This window comes from Amblyomma maculatum, chromosome 2 (genome assembly GCF_055883805.1).
Source record: "Amblyomma maculatum isolate TAMU_Amacu chromosome 2, ASM5588380v1, whole genome shotgun sequence".
Lineage (NCBI taxonomy): Eukaryota > Metazoa > Arthropoda > Arachnida > Ixodida > Ixodidae > Amblyomma > Amblyomma maculatum.
In genome coordinates this window covers 173431031-173448948 of record NC_139345.1, presented here as the reverse complement: position 1 = coordinate 173448948, position 17918 = coordinate 173431031, and the positions used below count along the sequence as shown (strand labels likewise).

At 45.6% G+C, this 17918-nt stretch overlaps 1 protein-coding gene across 1 annotated transcript in view; it reads left to right on the top strand.

The window, feature by feature from the left end:
- The window catches only part of LOC146200454 (uncharacterized), a 102001-nt gene that overhangs the window by 33916 nt on the left and 50167 nt on the right, over positions 1-17918 (top strand). The window contains exons 10-12 of the mRNA XM_084592369.1: positions 5993-6092; positions 13658-13786; positions 13853-14008. Of these exons, the coding sequence (XP_084448495.1) occupies positions 5993-6092; positions 13658-13786; positions 13853-14008 (385 nt within the window). The remainder of the gene's footprint in view (positions 1-5992; positions 6093-13657; positions 13787-13852; positions 14009-17918) is intronic.

Below are 17918 nucleotides of genomic sequence, written 5' to 3'. Positions count from 1 at the left end.
TTTTTTTTCAATTTCTCAAGAGGCAGTTTACCGATTGCACAATTACTGCCATTCCCGCCTCTGCTTCTTTTTTTCCTGAGGGCCTTGTTGCAGATTCTTTCAGTCCGCTTGAGCCTCGTCACTCTCCCTTGTCACCACGCAACCTGTGTACCAGGTTACTCATAATTTACGTTTTCTCTCAACAGTGCACTTCTAGCTTTCAGTGCCACCTTTCTATATCTGTCTTAAGCATTCACATCCGTGATGGTGGGTAAAGTGATGAAACGCATTCTGTTTTTTTCGGCACCGTAGTTGTACGGCCCGAACCGACAGCACATCAAAAGAGCTGGTGAATTAATACTCCTACCAGTAATTCCACTTAGTTCCTTGCTTCACCCAGTCTTCACATTTGAACATTGGGGCTTCACTCCTGGCATAGTTTAATTTTCTAAGGGAATTAAAACAAACAGACATCGCTAGAGACAAAAGGAAGAGAAGAAAAAAGGGGAAATCGGCTTTTGGAATCATTTTTGTGCTAAGTTCAGATACAACACAAGAGCAGCTTGGTAAATTGCTGCCCAAGGCAGCCTTCCCACCACAGTTTCAGTCAACCAAATTTCAACTGCTGGCATCGCATCGCATACGGCTGTAATGCACGTGCCATGTTAATCATCGCAACATCGTCAAACGATAGGAAAATAGAAGGATTTGCATTACATTTTTTTCACAATTCGTTATTTCGTTTTTCAGTTGTACAGCCTCGTCCACTTCTAGCTTAGCCATAACAGGGTCACTGCTTTCAAGGCGTCATTGTGTTCAACCCGGCCATGCAATAAACCTAAGTGGCTGGCCATGTGAAGCAGCACATCCTGGTTCCTTTGTGCTTTCATCGCTTTGCATCAATATGTGCATGCGTCGAACGCAATGTTGCTTTGAAAGCAGTGACCGTGTTATAGCTAGAAGTAGATGACCCTATACATGGTAATATATTTAGTTATCTAAATATATATCTCAACTTACGAATTAGACAGAGTTGGTGCTGAAAGTAACAAGACTAAAGGATGAGGGGAGACCCTTGAGCTTCAAAATATGACAAGTGCAGTGGACTTCAAATCGGCAAAGCGAGTGGATGGGTTGGAGCGTGTACCCCTTTTTCTTAGTTGCATTGAGGAAGCTGGAGTGAACATTGAAACAGCAGTATGCGCTGAAGCTTTGCAATAAACTGGAAAAGTTGTCGGGGTAATCTTCTTGATCAGTACAGTGATGCAATGTACTAACTGTGACTGTTTAAATGACACAGTATTTACGAACGCCCGTCAAGACGTCGAGCGCTGCAATGGTCCGGACTCCTGTCCATGACGGCTACGGTCACTGATAATGATTGCGAGCATGTTTTAGCTAAAATAGATCTACGTTTAAGTGTTCCCATCTTTGGAGAATCTCTAACTCACATGGATACTAAAACATTGATTAGTTTTCATTAGAACATGCACACAATTGTTATCAAGTGTCCGTAGCTGTCGTCGACAAGCGTCCGGACTGTTGCTGCGTTGGATGTCTTCACGGCATCTATACAAGCTTTAGGTCATTTTTAAACAGTCGCAGTCAGCCCATCGCATCATTGCCCTGATCATGACGAGTGCCTCAATAAAGGACTTCTTCAGTTCATTGCAAACATTCACCTCGTGTTGCTTTTCTGACATTCCCTCTAGTTTCCTTGATGCAGGTAAGAAATAGTAGTACATGCTCAAGCCCATCCACTCACTTCGCTTGTTCAAAGTGAACTGAAATAGTCACACTGTTAAGCTGAAGAGTCCCGTATAGAGAAGCGTCATGTTCGTTTGTAAACAAAGGTGGCGCTGCAATCAGCAGCGACATGGGGTGTAGGCGAAAGCGCAGTGTGCCTACACTGCACCAAGCAACGCTGCCTTCGAAATCAGTTCGCGCGTGCGAATATACTTAAGCGTAAGCTTCGCTTCTGCATAGAAATAGTTTGGTTTATGCCTGAAGTTTGGTTTATCTGGTGAAGAGCGTTGCATTGGCTTCCTTATTCGTGGCCTTAACAGCGCGCGGCTACGGTGCGTAGGCGACTGCAGTGAGTGATTAAGTTAAATTAAAACGAGAAAGCGCAATGTACAAGAAAGACTAGTAGTCAACATTGCTCAACTCCCGGGCCTATTCCTAGCGCATGCAAGGAGGATGACGATGTGAATGACTGGAAGTGTGTTTTCAAATGCCGACACTTTTGACTGCGCGCCTTTCTAGCTGCTTCAAGCACTTTCACTTAAGGAACAATATTATCGGCAACTATATATAGCGAACTAGAAATTACATTTCTAGCTCACTTTACCACCAACTTAAGTCATAGAATTTCATATTTAATAAGAACTCAATCTTTTAGTAATTGTAACATGGTTCCCATAGTGCGCGGCCAACTTGTTTTCGCCTGCTCGATAAAAAACACGTTTGACGCCTGTCTCATCTTACATACATAATAAAGGTCATTCACAGGTTAATACAGTCGAACCCGGATATATCAAACTCGAAGGGGGTCGCGAAATAGTTCGATATATCAGTAATTCAATATACAGAAATCGGCTTGGGACGGCAGTTACGATCCGAAAAAACGATACTGTATTTGTTGCGTAATCAACTCACTCGCATAATGAACTCACCTTCCACTTTTGCACTCGAGGATTTGGGAAACAAAAAAAACGTTAAGGCCAGCTCGCTTACATGCAAGCGATTAAGCGATCTCAGCGACGAGTGGCAGCGACAGAGCAAAAAATTTCCAACTTGTTGGAACTGCGTCCCTGAGCCGTTCGAGCGACCGCGGCAGCTCAAAACAAGGTTTCTGTGTCGCCGCGGCAGAAATCGCCAGCGTTTTCGCTTGCATGTAACACTCCGTTTCGGTCGTCTCATCCACAGCTCATTTCTTGGCAGCGTGCCAAGATGCTGCGCAGCGATAACGTCACCGCGTGTCTTTTGATAGCTATCTTTTGATAGCTCCTGCGGTGGCGGGGAGCGAACTTGGCAGACTGCCCGTGATGGTTTGATTGCACAAGCCTGGTTTGATTTATCACGCCGCGCTTGGAGCGGGCGTAGTCCACTGCCACAAAACAATTGGAAAGCGTGATACAGTAGCTGCAAAAGCTGTTTGAAGTGAAAAATGCTTTAAGCCGGTGTCATGATCGCAGCTGACTCCATGCTGTCATTGAGTCATACATGCAAGAATAAATGACTCCCGCAAAAAGGAAAAAAAAGCCGCTTCGTAACGCCATATCTTACGCTACGCCGCGCGTACAGCACAACGATAAGAATAGACCACGCTCTCAAAAAAAAGAAAAATATAGATCTGCCGTTTCTTAACTTCCGCAGGCGTCATAGCCATGTCAGCCGCCATGCGCAGAGGGTTTGCAATACATGCACGAGAAATGGAGAAAGCATCAGACGTTCTGTCTGAAAATGGGCTGAGCTGGCTTGGCGCATGCGTAGCGCGTGCTACTGCGAACGAAGATCGGGAAAGAGGAAGCAGAGAGATAGCTCGGCAAAAGAATGTGCACACCCTTGCGCTTCACTCTATCGCGTTTTTCCCCTCTCGTTCCTACCAGTTCTCTCTGGTTCATTCAGGCACATGGCCTGCAAACGTTATGTGCTGGCGTGCGGGAAACGATAACCGCAGATGTGCGCGTCTTTGGGGAATGGGCGCGGTGCTGCCCTAGCCGAACTGTCCCTCTTATTCCTTCTGCGCGTGGCTTGAAAACGTCACGTGGCAAACGGCCGAGGGTGATGCTATCGCCTTTGGGAAAGGCACACTTTCCAGTGTGTGGTGTGGAGTTCGATATATCGAACGACCGGTGAAATTGAGTTCATATATGACGTGGCTAACCTATACTTTTACATGGGATTTTCAAGGGGATATTCCGTGAGTTCAATATAACCAAAATTCAATATATCCGGGTTCGACTGTATATACATGAAGGCCTGTGAGAATGCTCTCATTTTTTTCTCTTTGCTCTCTAGGAGAGGTGCATGAGTGCAGATGCAAATTAACGTTCTTCGCGATCGCTTGCAGCGAAATTTGCACGATCTGCTGATGTTTTTGAATATACTTGGCAAATTTTTTATTCGAATGCGCGTCATTTATTATGCTTATTTTACACCCCTCATAGCCGATTCCACTTTGGGACATTAAACTCCATGTACCATATATACTTAAATATCCTGCTCAACCAGGGCTAGGTGGTGCATGGATATTTAATTTGTATGTTCGCCAGGATCTTAATGACCTTCAAAAAGAAAATTTAAGACTATGAGAAGTAACGCTGTGGTACTGCCTGGATCATAACGATGTTACTATAGAACCTGTGATAAAGAATAACTCAGAACTCTCGAAAGTAAAAACTAAGAAAAGCTACTTTACAATTAAGTCTGTAGGCTTGTTATATCGGCAATATCGCGCTGGAGTGACCGCTCAAGGTAACTGCAGTTACCTTTGCAGCAGCTTTTTCTGTGTGAATATATGCACGGGCAACACTGCAGGTGAATGGAACTAGCGCAGCTTTCCTGCGGGATCATACGCAAGCGGAATATCACGTCTAAACATCTTATGGCTTTATAGTATATCAAAACGGGCACAAGCTGCAGGCGTTTATTGTTATTGCGCTCTTCGTCGTGCTGCCGAAAAGTAATCATGACAATTAAGGGTTGCAAATGAACTCATCTAGTTGCAGTGCAGAAGAGCAACGCACGTTAGCCATGAAGGTAACCCATCACCGAAGTCTACTTGTTGCGCTCAACACCGCTGCCCTTCGCTCTCATCTTTACCTGACTGCAAGAAACGTGTTAAAACAAGTGCCATTTTGTTTTTTGTGCCTCGTGGCACAATCAACCGTACCACAGCTTGCAAAAATATAGGGAATTATGCAAACGCAGTAAGCACTGCGCATCCAATGCAGATGGTTCGGGCTTTTGCCTACACCACGAAAGTCACTGCTGTCACCAGCGCTGCTGCATCTCCACTGACGTCACGGGCTGACACTTGTCTATACCATTTCCCAATACTGGTTTACCGATCGCTCCCATACACGCGTAACACCACGACTAGTCTCATTACTGTAAGGACAGGTCAACCCTGTATGCTATTGTTTCAATGCCTAGGAAGCTAGGCTCTCGAATGGGGCAGTTTTCTCCATGAGTGCCACCATTGTGCAGTGCAGCGGCCACCTGTATTCGGGATGCAACGATAGCCCGGCACCAGAGATTGCTGCTATCATCTTTTTCCAAGGGACGATTTATCAATAATATTGTTATGTCTGCAGTGTGCAGTGACACTTTGGAAGTATTAAGCGAGAAGAGCGCTTTACAAACAGGGATAAAATAAAAAATAATGAAGCCAAGTCACCAAGAAAAGTAGGTCGGAACTGTACCGCAAACAGATTTGGAATGGTTCCTCTCATTTGTTCTGGTTCGGGTTCAGTTCCAAGCAGGCAGAAAATATTCAGGTTCGGTTCGGGTCCGGAGGAAATTCGGGTTCGGTTCCGGTTTTCAGTTCAGTTCTGGTTCCGATTCAATGCCCTGGCAGACATCCCTGACAGTACATGTCCTGAGGTTCTTTTACAAATGTGCAATATGTCAAAGCAAATTTCAGTTATCAGATTCGTATTTTTGAATGTTAGTATCTTCAGCCACATTGTCAATTAGGGAAATTTAATTATTGCGCTCTTTTTTTTTTTGCAGCCTTCAGTTATATTGTGTCTTAAAATAAAAAAATGAAGTTTGGTTAATTCTGGTCAATTCATCATCTCTTCTTTAAGCTCTGCAAGGTACATGATGTCTGCCTGGCTTTGAGACCTACTTATGCAAGCAGACATTTATCTCATAATTTTAAAACAAAAGTCTGTCATATTTAAAAAATCGCCTGGTAGATGTACCCACTGCAGTGGCTGAGTTGTGCTGATACTGATGTCTTGATGGCTGTGGGTGTACTACATTGCATGCTTCTTCCGTGCAGCTGTTCAGCCGCTGCTGATGGCTGCCAGCCGGCTCACTCTCTCCAAGCATTGTGAATCGGCTGCAGACGCTCTTGGCCTGCTCCACACAGTGCTGTCCAGGTGAGGCAGTTTTTAAGGGTCCATTAGTCTAAGTTTTCTTAGGTTGGGAGCGCGAGGTAGTCCAAAAAGAATAGTGTTGCAATAACAGCCGTTATCTAGCCACCGAAGCGGTGAAGGCAACTACTGCATGTACAGTAAATAGGTCCTGTATTCCTAGCCTCAAAGGGAGAGGAGCAGTATGGCCCCCATCATTGCCTCCATTGTGCTATTTGCTAATGCGACGTAACTGGCGGGCCTTCACAATATGCCAGTTTTCTTGACTTTTGCATCAAAACTGTGATGCAACTGTGTGTCGTACAGCATTCCAGTAGTTGATGCTGTTGTGGATTCACCCAGACACCTGCAAGTGCAACTAGGAGGAGGAAGATGAGCTTTGGAGATAGGGCACATGAAGGAGACAGCAGCATGTTGCCGTATTGATAGCCAGGGGTACAGCTGGGAGTTAAACGCAGTCAGAGGTGACCTAATGTCTGCCCTGCTTCTTCCTTAGATATCATATGATTTGCATTGCATGAAGCATGTATCTACCACTCAAGTTTGAGGATAGTTTACAACATGGATGCCATTCAGCATGTGAATTTACTATGTACTTCCAGCAGTCGGCCTTCCGCAACTTTGGGAAATTGATTTGTTTCGAGGAAAGGAAGGTGGAAGTGAAAGGAGGGGGTACCCTAACGGAGGGCTGCAGAATATGTTCAATTACTTGCTTACCTTTAAAGGTGCACTGACATTACACACCATGGATATGCCTTTTTTGTTTTGCCTCCATTAAAATGTGCTTGTGGCAGTCGAGTTCAAACCCGGGAGCTCCAGTTGAGCAGTAGAGCGTCCTAACTGCTGAACCACTGTGGCTGGTAACGTATCCAAATTGCGACGCAACCGTTTCTCAGTGTTCCGAATGGTGTTGAACGATTTCTTGTTGCACATGGCCTGTCTCTCTAGGTCAATTTGCAGGCTAGCTCGTGACAAGCATTCTAACTGATGACACGTGTACCTTTAATGGTGCACCTTTCTCCAACTTTAGATTCACAATGGTAATGCAATCGTTCGTTTGTAGAGCGTTCCGGGAAGTGTCTTGTGATTTCTCTTTGTATATAGTATGCAGCTGGTAGCTGGCAACAGCAATTTCAACTCATAAACTTACATTGACACATTCGTGCTTTATCCTTCACAGCATGTACAATATTTACTCGAATGTAACGCGAGGGGGCGACTTTCCATACTGCTCAGTGGGAAAAAATAAAATCGCGAATATAACGCGAGATAAGCACTTGATGGTCATTGCAGTCTAATCAAAAACGCTCATTCGTCATCGTTGGAGGAGGCCGAGTTCTCGGAAACCCAGTCTTCCTCTTCACCCTCGCCCTCCCAAACGATTCGGAAGCCTTTGCAACCAGGCCTGCATTTAAAAATCACCTCCCGCTACATCCTCACCAGCGTAAGGGTAGATTAGTAATGTCTAGCCGTTGAGCTGCTGCAGAATTTCTGATTCCTTCTGTTATCACAATAGGCTCTTTGAGGTGAGTGTCATACCGTGCACAGCGTGTTGCCAATGTGCGAAATGCGATAACAACAGAAGTAACTACGCTTGTTCTCCGCGAAAAATGCGACAAGCGTGCGGTCAAGAGTACAACGTGATTCTGAGCCAACAAAAAGAAGAGCAACGCTTTGACTATGGATGAATTGGGATTTGGCTGATTTGGCTTCTCTAGTATTCATGTTGCCAACATAACATTGTAAAACCGCGGAAACCGAAACCGAGTGGTGACGGATTCAATATGGCTGCACCCCTGTGCTGCTTCAGCCACCCAAATCGCAGTATTCGATTATAACTTGAGGGTAGACTTTGAGACCACAAATCATGAAAAAAGCTCTAGTTACATTCGAGTAAGTACCGTAAGTAGCAAACTACAGCCGAATACAGTCGAACCCGGATAATTCGAATTTTGGTTATATTGAACTGACGGGATATCCCCTTGAAAATCCTATGTAAAATATAGGAAAGCTGCATCATATATCGAACTCCAATTTCTCCAATTTCACTGGACATTCGATATATCTAACTTCACACCACACACTGGAAAGTGCGCCTTCCTCAAAGGCGATCGCATCACCCTCGGCCGTTTTCTGTGTGACATTTTCAAGCCACGTGCGGAAGGAATGAGAGAGAAAAGTTAGGCGCCGCACCCTTTCCCCAAAGGCGCGTACATTTATGGTGATCGTTTGCTGTGTGCTAGCACGTGATGTTTGCAAGCCACGTGCGTGAAGGAACGAGAGGGAACTGGTTTGGCAACGGCCTCTACGGAACAGACGCAGCCGATGCAGCCGTTGGGCTCGTGGGAGGGGAAACAACACAGTAGAACGAAGCGCAAGCGTGCCCCCATTCTTTCTCTCCCCTCTCCCTCTCTTTCCGCTCTTCATTCACAGCCGCACGCATTGCGCATGCGCTGACAAGCCAGCTCAGCCTGCGGCAGACAGAGCATCGGACGCTTTCTTCAGTGTGTGTTGTGAACCCTCTGTTCGCAGCGGATGACATGCGATGCGCGTCTTGTGTCGTCGTGCTGAGTGTGTGGCATACTTGGCAGCTGCGGACGTTAAGATGCGGCATATATTTTTTTTTTTTTTGCGAGAGTCGTCCATCTTTGCATCTATGAATCAACGAAAGTATTTTGTCAGCTGCGATCATGACACCAACTTTTAGCACTGTTCGCTTTTAACAGCATTTGCTGCTATCACGCTTTCCAATGATTTTGTAGCAGTAGACTCTGCCCGCTCCAATGGCGTGCTGCCATTAAATGACTGGGAATGCGATGGCCAAAACGAAGGGACACAGCACAAACTAACACATTTTTATTATTATTTTTTTTTTCAAATTCTTTGCGGCAAAAGAGGAGGTTGGGTTCGTTATGCAAGAGGGTTGATTACGCAACAAATACGGTATCAGTTTTCACAGTTGCAAGCTGCGTCTCAAGCTGATTTCTGTATACCGAATTATCGATATATCGAACTATTTTGCAATCCCCTTCGAGTTCGATATATCCGGGTTCAACTGTACTACCATGCAATGGGGAAGCAGTCTAGACCTAATGCTTCAGCGAAGCTCTGCTGATTCAAACCACGCTATCGCCAAAGTGGAAACAAAGTCTCACTACTTTACTGACCACCGGAGCGTCTTCATTGGTAAAAACAATGAAGTTCAAGCAAGTAGTCTTTAATGCTCTCTCTAACTTTTGGAAAAAGGATTGCCTCTGCATGTCCTCTGCAGCACCTGTCGTGAGAGACGTTTGATGTGTGCGCCAGGAAGACGCAGCTGATTTCTTCACAAAAGTTTCCTTCTTAATATGCAGATATTGACATTTGGATCACTGTAAAGACATTTCAGAAACTGGCTTTGTCCTCTATTAGAGTGTGACCCGTGTCTTTCTGAGCGGTCTGGCATGGCCAGAGAACTTTAACGGAACAGCTTTTGTTTAGTGAAAAACCCGGTGCTGGCACTGTGAGTGAGTGACCACAAGCATGCCACTGGTACTGTTTGCTCGGCCAGTTGTGAGACTTCACGAGACCGCATGACACGGCTGGTTTTGCTGAAGCCCGGTGTCTGGTAACTCCTGTGAGATGGGAACCGAATCCAGGAGGCTTGAATGCCACACGCTGCCCCGTATAGGCACTTCTGTATGACTTGGTAGAAGCGTGGCTTTATATCAACAGTTGTGTACAAAAAGATGCGCCATTTTATTGTTTTTGTAAGGATTCTAATTTGTTTTGTAAATAAATTGACCACCAGTTTGGGTTTTTCTAGATATACTGGGTGTGTGTGGCTCCGCTTGAAGAGAAACGCGTACAGACACGGACTGACGATCTCCAGTCTTTTGGTGTTTCTTTATTGCAAAGCAAAGTATTTTAAGCTAAAATTCTGCACTTTGAATGAAACAACACGGTTCAATCATTAATCTAGCAAACTTATTGCATTTGTGACTGATCACAGATGGAGTCACTCTTTAGGTCGCCATTTTGGCTTCACTGCGACACTGCCTGTAGTTTGTGAAAATTACCAATAGGCCAGTGCTGTGATTACAAAAAGAAGGGTGCTCGAAAATGCTACAGCAGACTGGGGATGCAATGTAGGCTTAGAGCTGATAAGAATGTATGGAAACTAAAGTCTTCAAAGCAGTTTTTTGATTTCACAGTGCACCTACAATGTCGCCCTTTGGTGAGGAGGAACCATGAGCATCCTTGAACAGATTGTGATAGTATGAGATGTAGTTTCAAAGATGGGAATATTTTTAAGCACTACAAAATGCATGGGGGGTACTAGTCAGGAGGGAGGCCCATAAAAATATATGTAAGCAATACTTGGTGAAAACTGTTTCTTTTTTCACAGAAAACCAGCGAGGGCAGCTGGCCATTAAATCTTGGCAGATGCTTTAAAGAATTGCTTTTTACAAAGCACGCAATGCCATTTTGAAGGCCATCTGTCACGCGCTCGGTAATCACCAGAGGTCATCACCGAGACATGACAAAAGAGGGGGGTGGTCGTTCGATGCCCGGCGTAGCCGGTAAGCAAATGTGGAAAATGAGACGAAGACGCGTTGACTTGAAACAACAATAAGAAGAGGTTTATAGGCTGAGAACAAGGAATACACAAAACATTTAGAGGGCAGCAATTAACATTCTAAAAGGCAACAACATGAGTGAAGAAACAATCTAATTAAATACTTCGAATTACGTATACAGGGTCATGCTTTTCCGGGGTGGAAGTAACAATTCAAGTAACAGTAAGGGAAAGAAAGTTCAGAGCAGTTTCGAACATACAATTGACCGGGGAGCGTGGCGGCAGTCCACTGAGACGACGCAGACGGGCGGCACTCGAAGGCGACGGTCCTTCCGGTGCAGCTTGCGGCCTGAGGATGCGGTGCCGGCGGCGGCGCTGGGGTACCCCCCGGGAACACGCGGCAGCTCGGGTTTCCTTGTTTGGGAGCCAACTGGGCGGACTGACTTTGGGGCCTCGGCGGCTCCTTTTTAAACCCTTGTCGACGATGCCTTGTGCGCAGGGTCGGGGTCCGAAACAAAACACACACATAGAGCGCACAATTTAGTTCACTCACAGAGGAAGGCGCACGTACACACACCACACTTCAGCACTGCATGGCCGCTATCTTAGGTTTGAAAAACATAACGCACAACAAAAACAACAGTCACGTACGCCCCTAACTTCGGTTTTTCTGGGGGTCACATTGCCAGGGAAAAAGGAATAAATAGATATATAAAGGAAGCTCTATACTTTGGACGTAGTAGGGGTGACTTTGAGTGGGGAACGTACGACACAGGTAGCACGTACTCTTCTGCTCGAGCATGGAGAGAGTTGTAGCTAACACAGGGAAAGCTATACTGTTCCGAGGCAACGTGCACGTACGCGTTCTTGCGCGCCTTACCGATGGTCACATATACAGGTCCCGTGAACATATGAGGTTTACAGAACAACAATTCCACATGTGTATAAATGCAACGTGGGCAAATTAATGGATGCCGCCTATTCTGTGACACCATCACTATATTAAAAATGCCCCCTCCAAAGGGTTTTCTCTGCCCACTGGGAGATTTTTTAAATTGCACAAGCTTCTCGTGTATGTCGACATGCTGCCTCATGCGCTAAATTTGTTTACTGATATTGTTACGGGCAAAGAAGCGGGCAGTGGCACGGAAAGGAGCGCTCTTGCTAGGCATGCTGCGCTTCATTAAAAATCATTTTACGGTCATCGGACATCATCTCTCTGTTCTCTGTGTTTATCGGCTTGCTGCCTTGTAACATTTTGATGGAGGTGCGGGGCATGTCATCATCATCATCCTGGCCCGGAGCTTCGGCACCCAGCGTCTGCTTGCGCCATCGGCAGCAGGTTCCATAGAGCGCATCGCCTGGCTGTTCCCCAGCCCTGCCAGACCCGATGCGACCTTGCCGTGCCTCCACCCCGTCCCCCACCCCGACTACAAGACACGACGAAGGAGAGACCAAATGATCCCACTAACCCGAGACGCCACCCATACGACCACAGGACACTGCGAGAGACCAGACTGACCTCATGACCCCACTGCCGAGACGCTGGCCAGAAAACCCCACTGACCAAAGACGACACCACATATGAGTACATCCCCTAGTTCATGCTATGCGGTGTGTGCCTGGGCCTTGGCCATCATATTTTGGCAACCTGTAGCAGGAGAGCATACTGTGCCAGGCTTCATCTGAGAATCATTATGGCGGCAAGCCTTTGTCTTCTTCTTTCCTCTTCTTCTTCAGCTTCCAATCACGCCCATCGTCATGCCATAGATCTCATCGACAAACTTCCTCGGTCTCGATCAGGACAATCGCTCGGTGGTCCCGGGTAATATTACAGATTAGCAAGAAGTGGGTAGGACAGGAGCACTTGAGCTAGGCACGCTACGATTGATTACAAATCGTCTCACGGTCATCGTATATCTTCTCTGTGTTCATCAGCTTGCTGCCCTGTAACAATATTGTCTTTCAAGTTCTGCATTATAACCAGCATTGGGTTCAAAAAGCATTTCTCAAATCATTGCAACAGGATGGAAGAGAACCGCGCAGTGTTTCAGACAACATGGCTGCCTCCAATCTATCAGTGCCGCCTGTGTCTGTAAACAAAGGTCGTGTCAGTCATTTACTGTTATGTGCAACTTGTTTATTATTTATCATGCTTTCAGACTTTTGCATCCCTTGAACAGCAGTATTTGTGAGGGAATGGTGCAAGCCTGGCAGCATGTTGGACTGCACTAATGCTTGCAGGATCTGGAGCAACGCCCAGTGCCTTTTGTGGCTATGACTGGCTTTATATGAGGGACTTATCGGGGTGGTGAAAAATATATTACCTTCGAGAAGGCGTATCATATGTTGTCACACTCTTCTACAAACCACTTGCTGACATTTAATGACTGGCCGCTTCCACTGAAGCTCAGTGAAATGAGACAAATATTTCAACAAGTTTTGTTTAACTGCAGTATTTTTATGGGTTGGGCTTCTTACCTGCAGCTCCATACGATTGGCAGTGTTTTAAAAATACCCTGTTTTTGAAATAATATTTCATACCTCTGCACTCTATTCCAGGATGGTCATTACTGCATCTCACCTATTGCACTGTCAGTGCTGTTCTCTAGAGGAGGCAATGCTTTTGCCCAGGCAAAATAGTATACCAACTCGCTTTGGTGATAGATGCAAGAAGAGGCAAAGTGCCCAATTTTTTATCCTGGTTCAGGAACAAGGAAAGAGCCCTAGAAGGAAAACTTGCTGGGTTCCAGTGGAATGACCTTTGTCTCCTTAAAATTGCTGTGCTAGGGAAAAGAACTGATTTGAATTGAATCTTTCAGCAGCTGCAGATGTGTGGTTTGTCAGCCCATCCTTGTCGAAATCCACATGTCTGAATATCCAGTGTGGATACACAGTTGGTCATTTGGACAGACTTGTAGAACCGTCCTTGCACAGATCCACAGCATCACCCTGCATCCTTTTATGCTTCTCCTCCTCGATTTGAATGCAACTCCTACCACATACGACCCAGGGGTGGCTTCCGGGCAAGCCGCCACCTGCTGCAGTTGATGCTGCGCCACCTGTCTGAGCTGTCTTCTTCTGTGGGCCACCCCACTGCAGTGTTGCTGGCGGCGCTGCAGGTCTCTGCCGAGTTGTGCAGGTCAGCTGTCTATCTTACGCTCAGTGACACAGGTGGCTAAATGGAGCCCTCTGTCATTTTGCACAGTGTCGAGGTGCTTCCCCTGCCGGTGCCCCTGGCCCTGCTGGAGGCTCACGTGGAGTTGAGCCTGCGGTCCATGGCCACTGCCCTGGCAGCCGGTGGACCCCCCTTTTGGGCCGAGCTGCTCAATGCAGGCTTGCACCTGCTGCTGCGATGGGCACAGTGAGCAGAAAATCCTTTCCTTATTTCTCTGCTTAGCACGTTTTTCACCAGGTGTCGTCACTGCTGCAAGAGAAGGTCCTTGGGGCAGATCTAACCCCTAAAACATTTTTCTGGCCACCTGGCTGGACCACTCAACCACTGGCGGATTAGAGGGGGATGCACTGAAAGGTGCTTTGCTTTTTTGCTTTTTCCTTTCAAATTCTTTGGCAAAGCCCGGTGGCTTTGTAATATAACTCAATATCTGCTGGTGCAGTTATATAGAAGCAAATGGGGCACAGTTTTTAGGGAGGCCTCCTACTTATTCTTCAGCTACCATTGGGGAGTTTCTTCATTCCTCAAATAGCTTTCATCGGCAGGGGTGTGCACACTGGTCACAAGATGGACGATCACAAGGAAGGTCAGCGGACGTATGTATGTATATGTATACATACTAGGATGTTGGTCTTCCTGAACTTTGTCAATGTCAGTAGTAGAGTGAACTCATCGGTCACAATGAATCAAAGGCAAAAAATTGTCCATGCATTGGGCAGCCTCACACACACTTCCTTTTTATTAGGCTGTCTTGCAGCACTCAATATCTCGCACATCTGCCGTCCTGTTCAAGCTTAAAGCTTTGCTTTTTTGTGGAGCATCACGAGGCCGATTGGCATGGCCAAGTTGGCAGGAGCTCCTAACGCAGGTAGCTCTTGATATACGAAAATGAGATGGCAATCGAACCCTCTGGGATTCTTGGATGCCAAGCCAGAGCTCTAATTAAGCTATGCAGGATTCTCTTGGTATGACTTGGTTGAAGTGGATGTTCGGTGATCTCTATGTCAGGTGGTCTTCCACATAATGTTGTAGGTTACAAATGTATGCGTAGGTTACGAACTTACACAGTAAACTATTATTAATTCGGCCTTCAAGGGTGCAGAAAAAATGTCGGAATTAACTGAAAAGCTCGAATTATCGAATGGGCCTGAAAAAACTGCCAGAAACCGATTGGCTCACACGGTCAAGCGTTGCAGTGAAGCGCGGTGAAGGAAATCTGTGGTGAATTCAAGTTTCGGTGTACTCAAAAATTTTCGAATATATTTAAACATTTTGAATATAATTTTTTTTATGCAAATATAAATCGAATAATTAACATATGTGATTCATATTAAAAAATTTTGAATGTTCACACACCCCTAATTTTCAGCTGTCAGCATTGGTGTTTGATTTCTCATTCTTGTCTCGTTTGTCAACGCTGGTTGCTTTATCTTTTGGTCATTATTTTAAAACAGTGCTAGAACACGGACAGATACAAAGAGACAAACACACATTGTACTTATCTGTCCGTGTTCTAGCGCTGTTTTAAAATAATGTTCAACCAACTCGCCCAACAAGCCATTTTACCTGGCCCAGATATGCTGCATGCTTTATTCACTTCTGTCCCGCTTTTTTTTTTTCTGTGGTGGTGGCAGCTTTATTTTATCACGTGGTTTGCTTACACATCATTGCAGCCGAATGGAACGACAGACAAATGTGGTCTCCAGGTGTGTACTCTACTTTGGATGAATATGGAAAGGAGAAAATTTTCAGCTGATCAATTGAGGGTATGCACTATATAATCATGTGCCTATATCATGGGCCACTATAGAGCAGTTGATAGAGCACCAATACGAAATTTGAAGGATGTGAAATATATATCTGAGCTTTTCTAGTCCGCCCTGCAGGGGCACCTTTTAAAGCAGATGTTCGTGTGTACTTTGCGACATCATGGAACCCAAAGCACCCACGCTTTGCCGTGCATGGCATTGCCATGTCCGGGGACAATGGAATGTTGGTAGTGCAGCCTATACTGAGTGTTTGGACTTTTAAGGCCCCTTGGTGAGGATTCGACTTCTCGTAGATGGCACAACCGGCTAACTCGACCGGGGGCAAATGCCCAGTTGTCTTTTCCTGTCCTGTCCTCTTTCTCATGGTTCTCCTGTCTGCTCCTTCCTTCTTGGTTTTTTTCTTTCTTCTAGGCAGCTAGGGTTAATCTTGTGTGGTGAACCACCCACTGTTGTGCCATATCTGATTATAATTATATTGTGGACAGCTGGCATGGGCTGGACTTAGTTCCCTTCCTCTTGTTGAGCTCTGTGGTGGGTGGCTGCCACCATGGCTGAATAACACTGTTTTTCCTATGGCTGCATCTATACTCTCAAGTGATAACTTCTGAAAAAGGGGCATGGTGATGAAACTTCAATGTTCTTTTTGTAAAATGAGAACAAATTTCGCCTATGCAGGGTGCACAGTGATGAAACTGCCAGACTAATTTTGCCTTTCAAAGTGACAGAAGCAATGCATCAGGACTACAAGTAAAGAAACTAACGAATGGGGACTTTCTCCTGGAAATCCTACATAATCACCAGCATGGAACAATTCTCAGCAGGAACATGCTTTGGAGAATGTGAAGTAACTTTCGCCAAACACCGCTCACTGAACATGATTAGGCGAGTCATTTTAGATGATGACCTTAAGTACTTGAGTGAACAAGAACTCCTGGAAAGACTGATAGACCAAGGTGCCACTAATGTGTGTAGAATTAAAATCAGGCAGGAAAGCCAAGGAACAGCAACGAAGCACACTGACCTTACCTTGGAATCGAGCATAGTGCCTGAAGCTGTGGAATTAAGGTAGATCAAATCGAGATCGTACATGCCAAACTAATGTCTTTTTATCAATTATATGGCCATGGCTCGCAGACCTCTCGAGATCAACTCACATGGGCCAAGTGTGCCTACCATGAGAATCTCACCGAAAACTGTGAAGTTGAAATGCATCATTGCACATAGTTTGAGGGTAGTAAAAAGTGCTGGCAACGGGGCACTGTCACAATGGCTTTGGGCATGCGCCCAGGCTGCATGTGGAGATTGGGATAGGACCCACCGCGAACCTCGATGGAAGTAGCTCCACTCCCAGAACAGGCTGCGCAGACCCTAAGGTCCGCCGGCCCCAGGCCCCTTCACACATGAAGAGGCCTAGCTCAAATATTTCAGTTAATTCTGCACAATCATCCAGCACTTCTAGAACTAAAAAAGAAAAGGCTCAAGTAACAGGGCCAGAAACAACCTAGTTTCTCTACTTTCCTTATTCCTAGTTTTAGAATTCCTAATTTAGTGGAAGTGCAGTTATATTACGGGCTGGTGTGCCTTATGAGGTTAGGGTTGCTTACAAAATGTCTTTGTTACGTAATTACTGCTATACTGGCCAGATGGGCCATTGTATCGGGATGCATCTACGAAAACATTTCTTTTGGTGACCCCGCCGACATGTACCTATCAGCACATTAGTGCTGCATGTGGACAGGAAGAAAGGGAAAAACTATTAAAAAAACGAGCTCATTGCATAAGCTGCTCTTTTATGAAACTCATGGTTTGTTTTGTCATCATAATTAATTAACTCTGGAAGTTTCTGAGGCCTTCCATATCTGGAAAGGGGGGGGGGGGATTGCATCAGCTGTCTCTCCATTCACTTGTATGATAGGCAGCACACTTTTCATTTGCTACTGTCGGTGATCGCCCATTCTATTGTAGTTTTCAGTTTACACCCCCCTCCCCCACGTATTGCACATATCTTGAGATTATAAATGTACCTGTTTTCTGTATTAAACATTTCACTTGCGAGACAGTGCCATGTCCGTCTTCTCTGTCTGCCCGTGTGTTCCGCACAGTTACAGGGGTGGAAGTGCTGCTTCAATTGCTCCATTCTGTTCCAAACCATCCTGCTCCAAAATGCAATATTACTCCAAAACTGCTCCAAACTGACTGTTTTGATCTGCCATCAAATTAGGCAGAACACAGAAGCAATGTCATTGCACCAGTGGCAAAGATATAATGCATCTTGCACTATGCCTTTTTTTTGTAAGGGAAGGAAGCATGGAGCATAACCAATATTTATT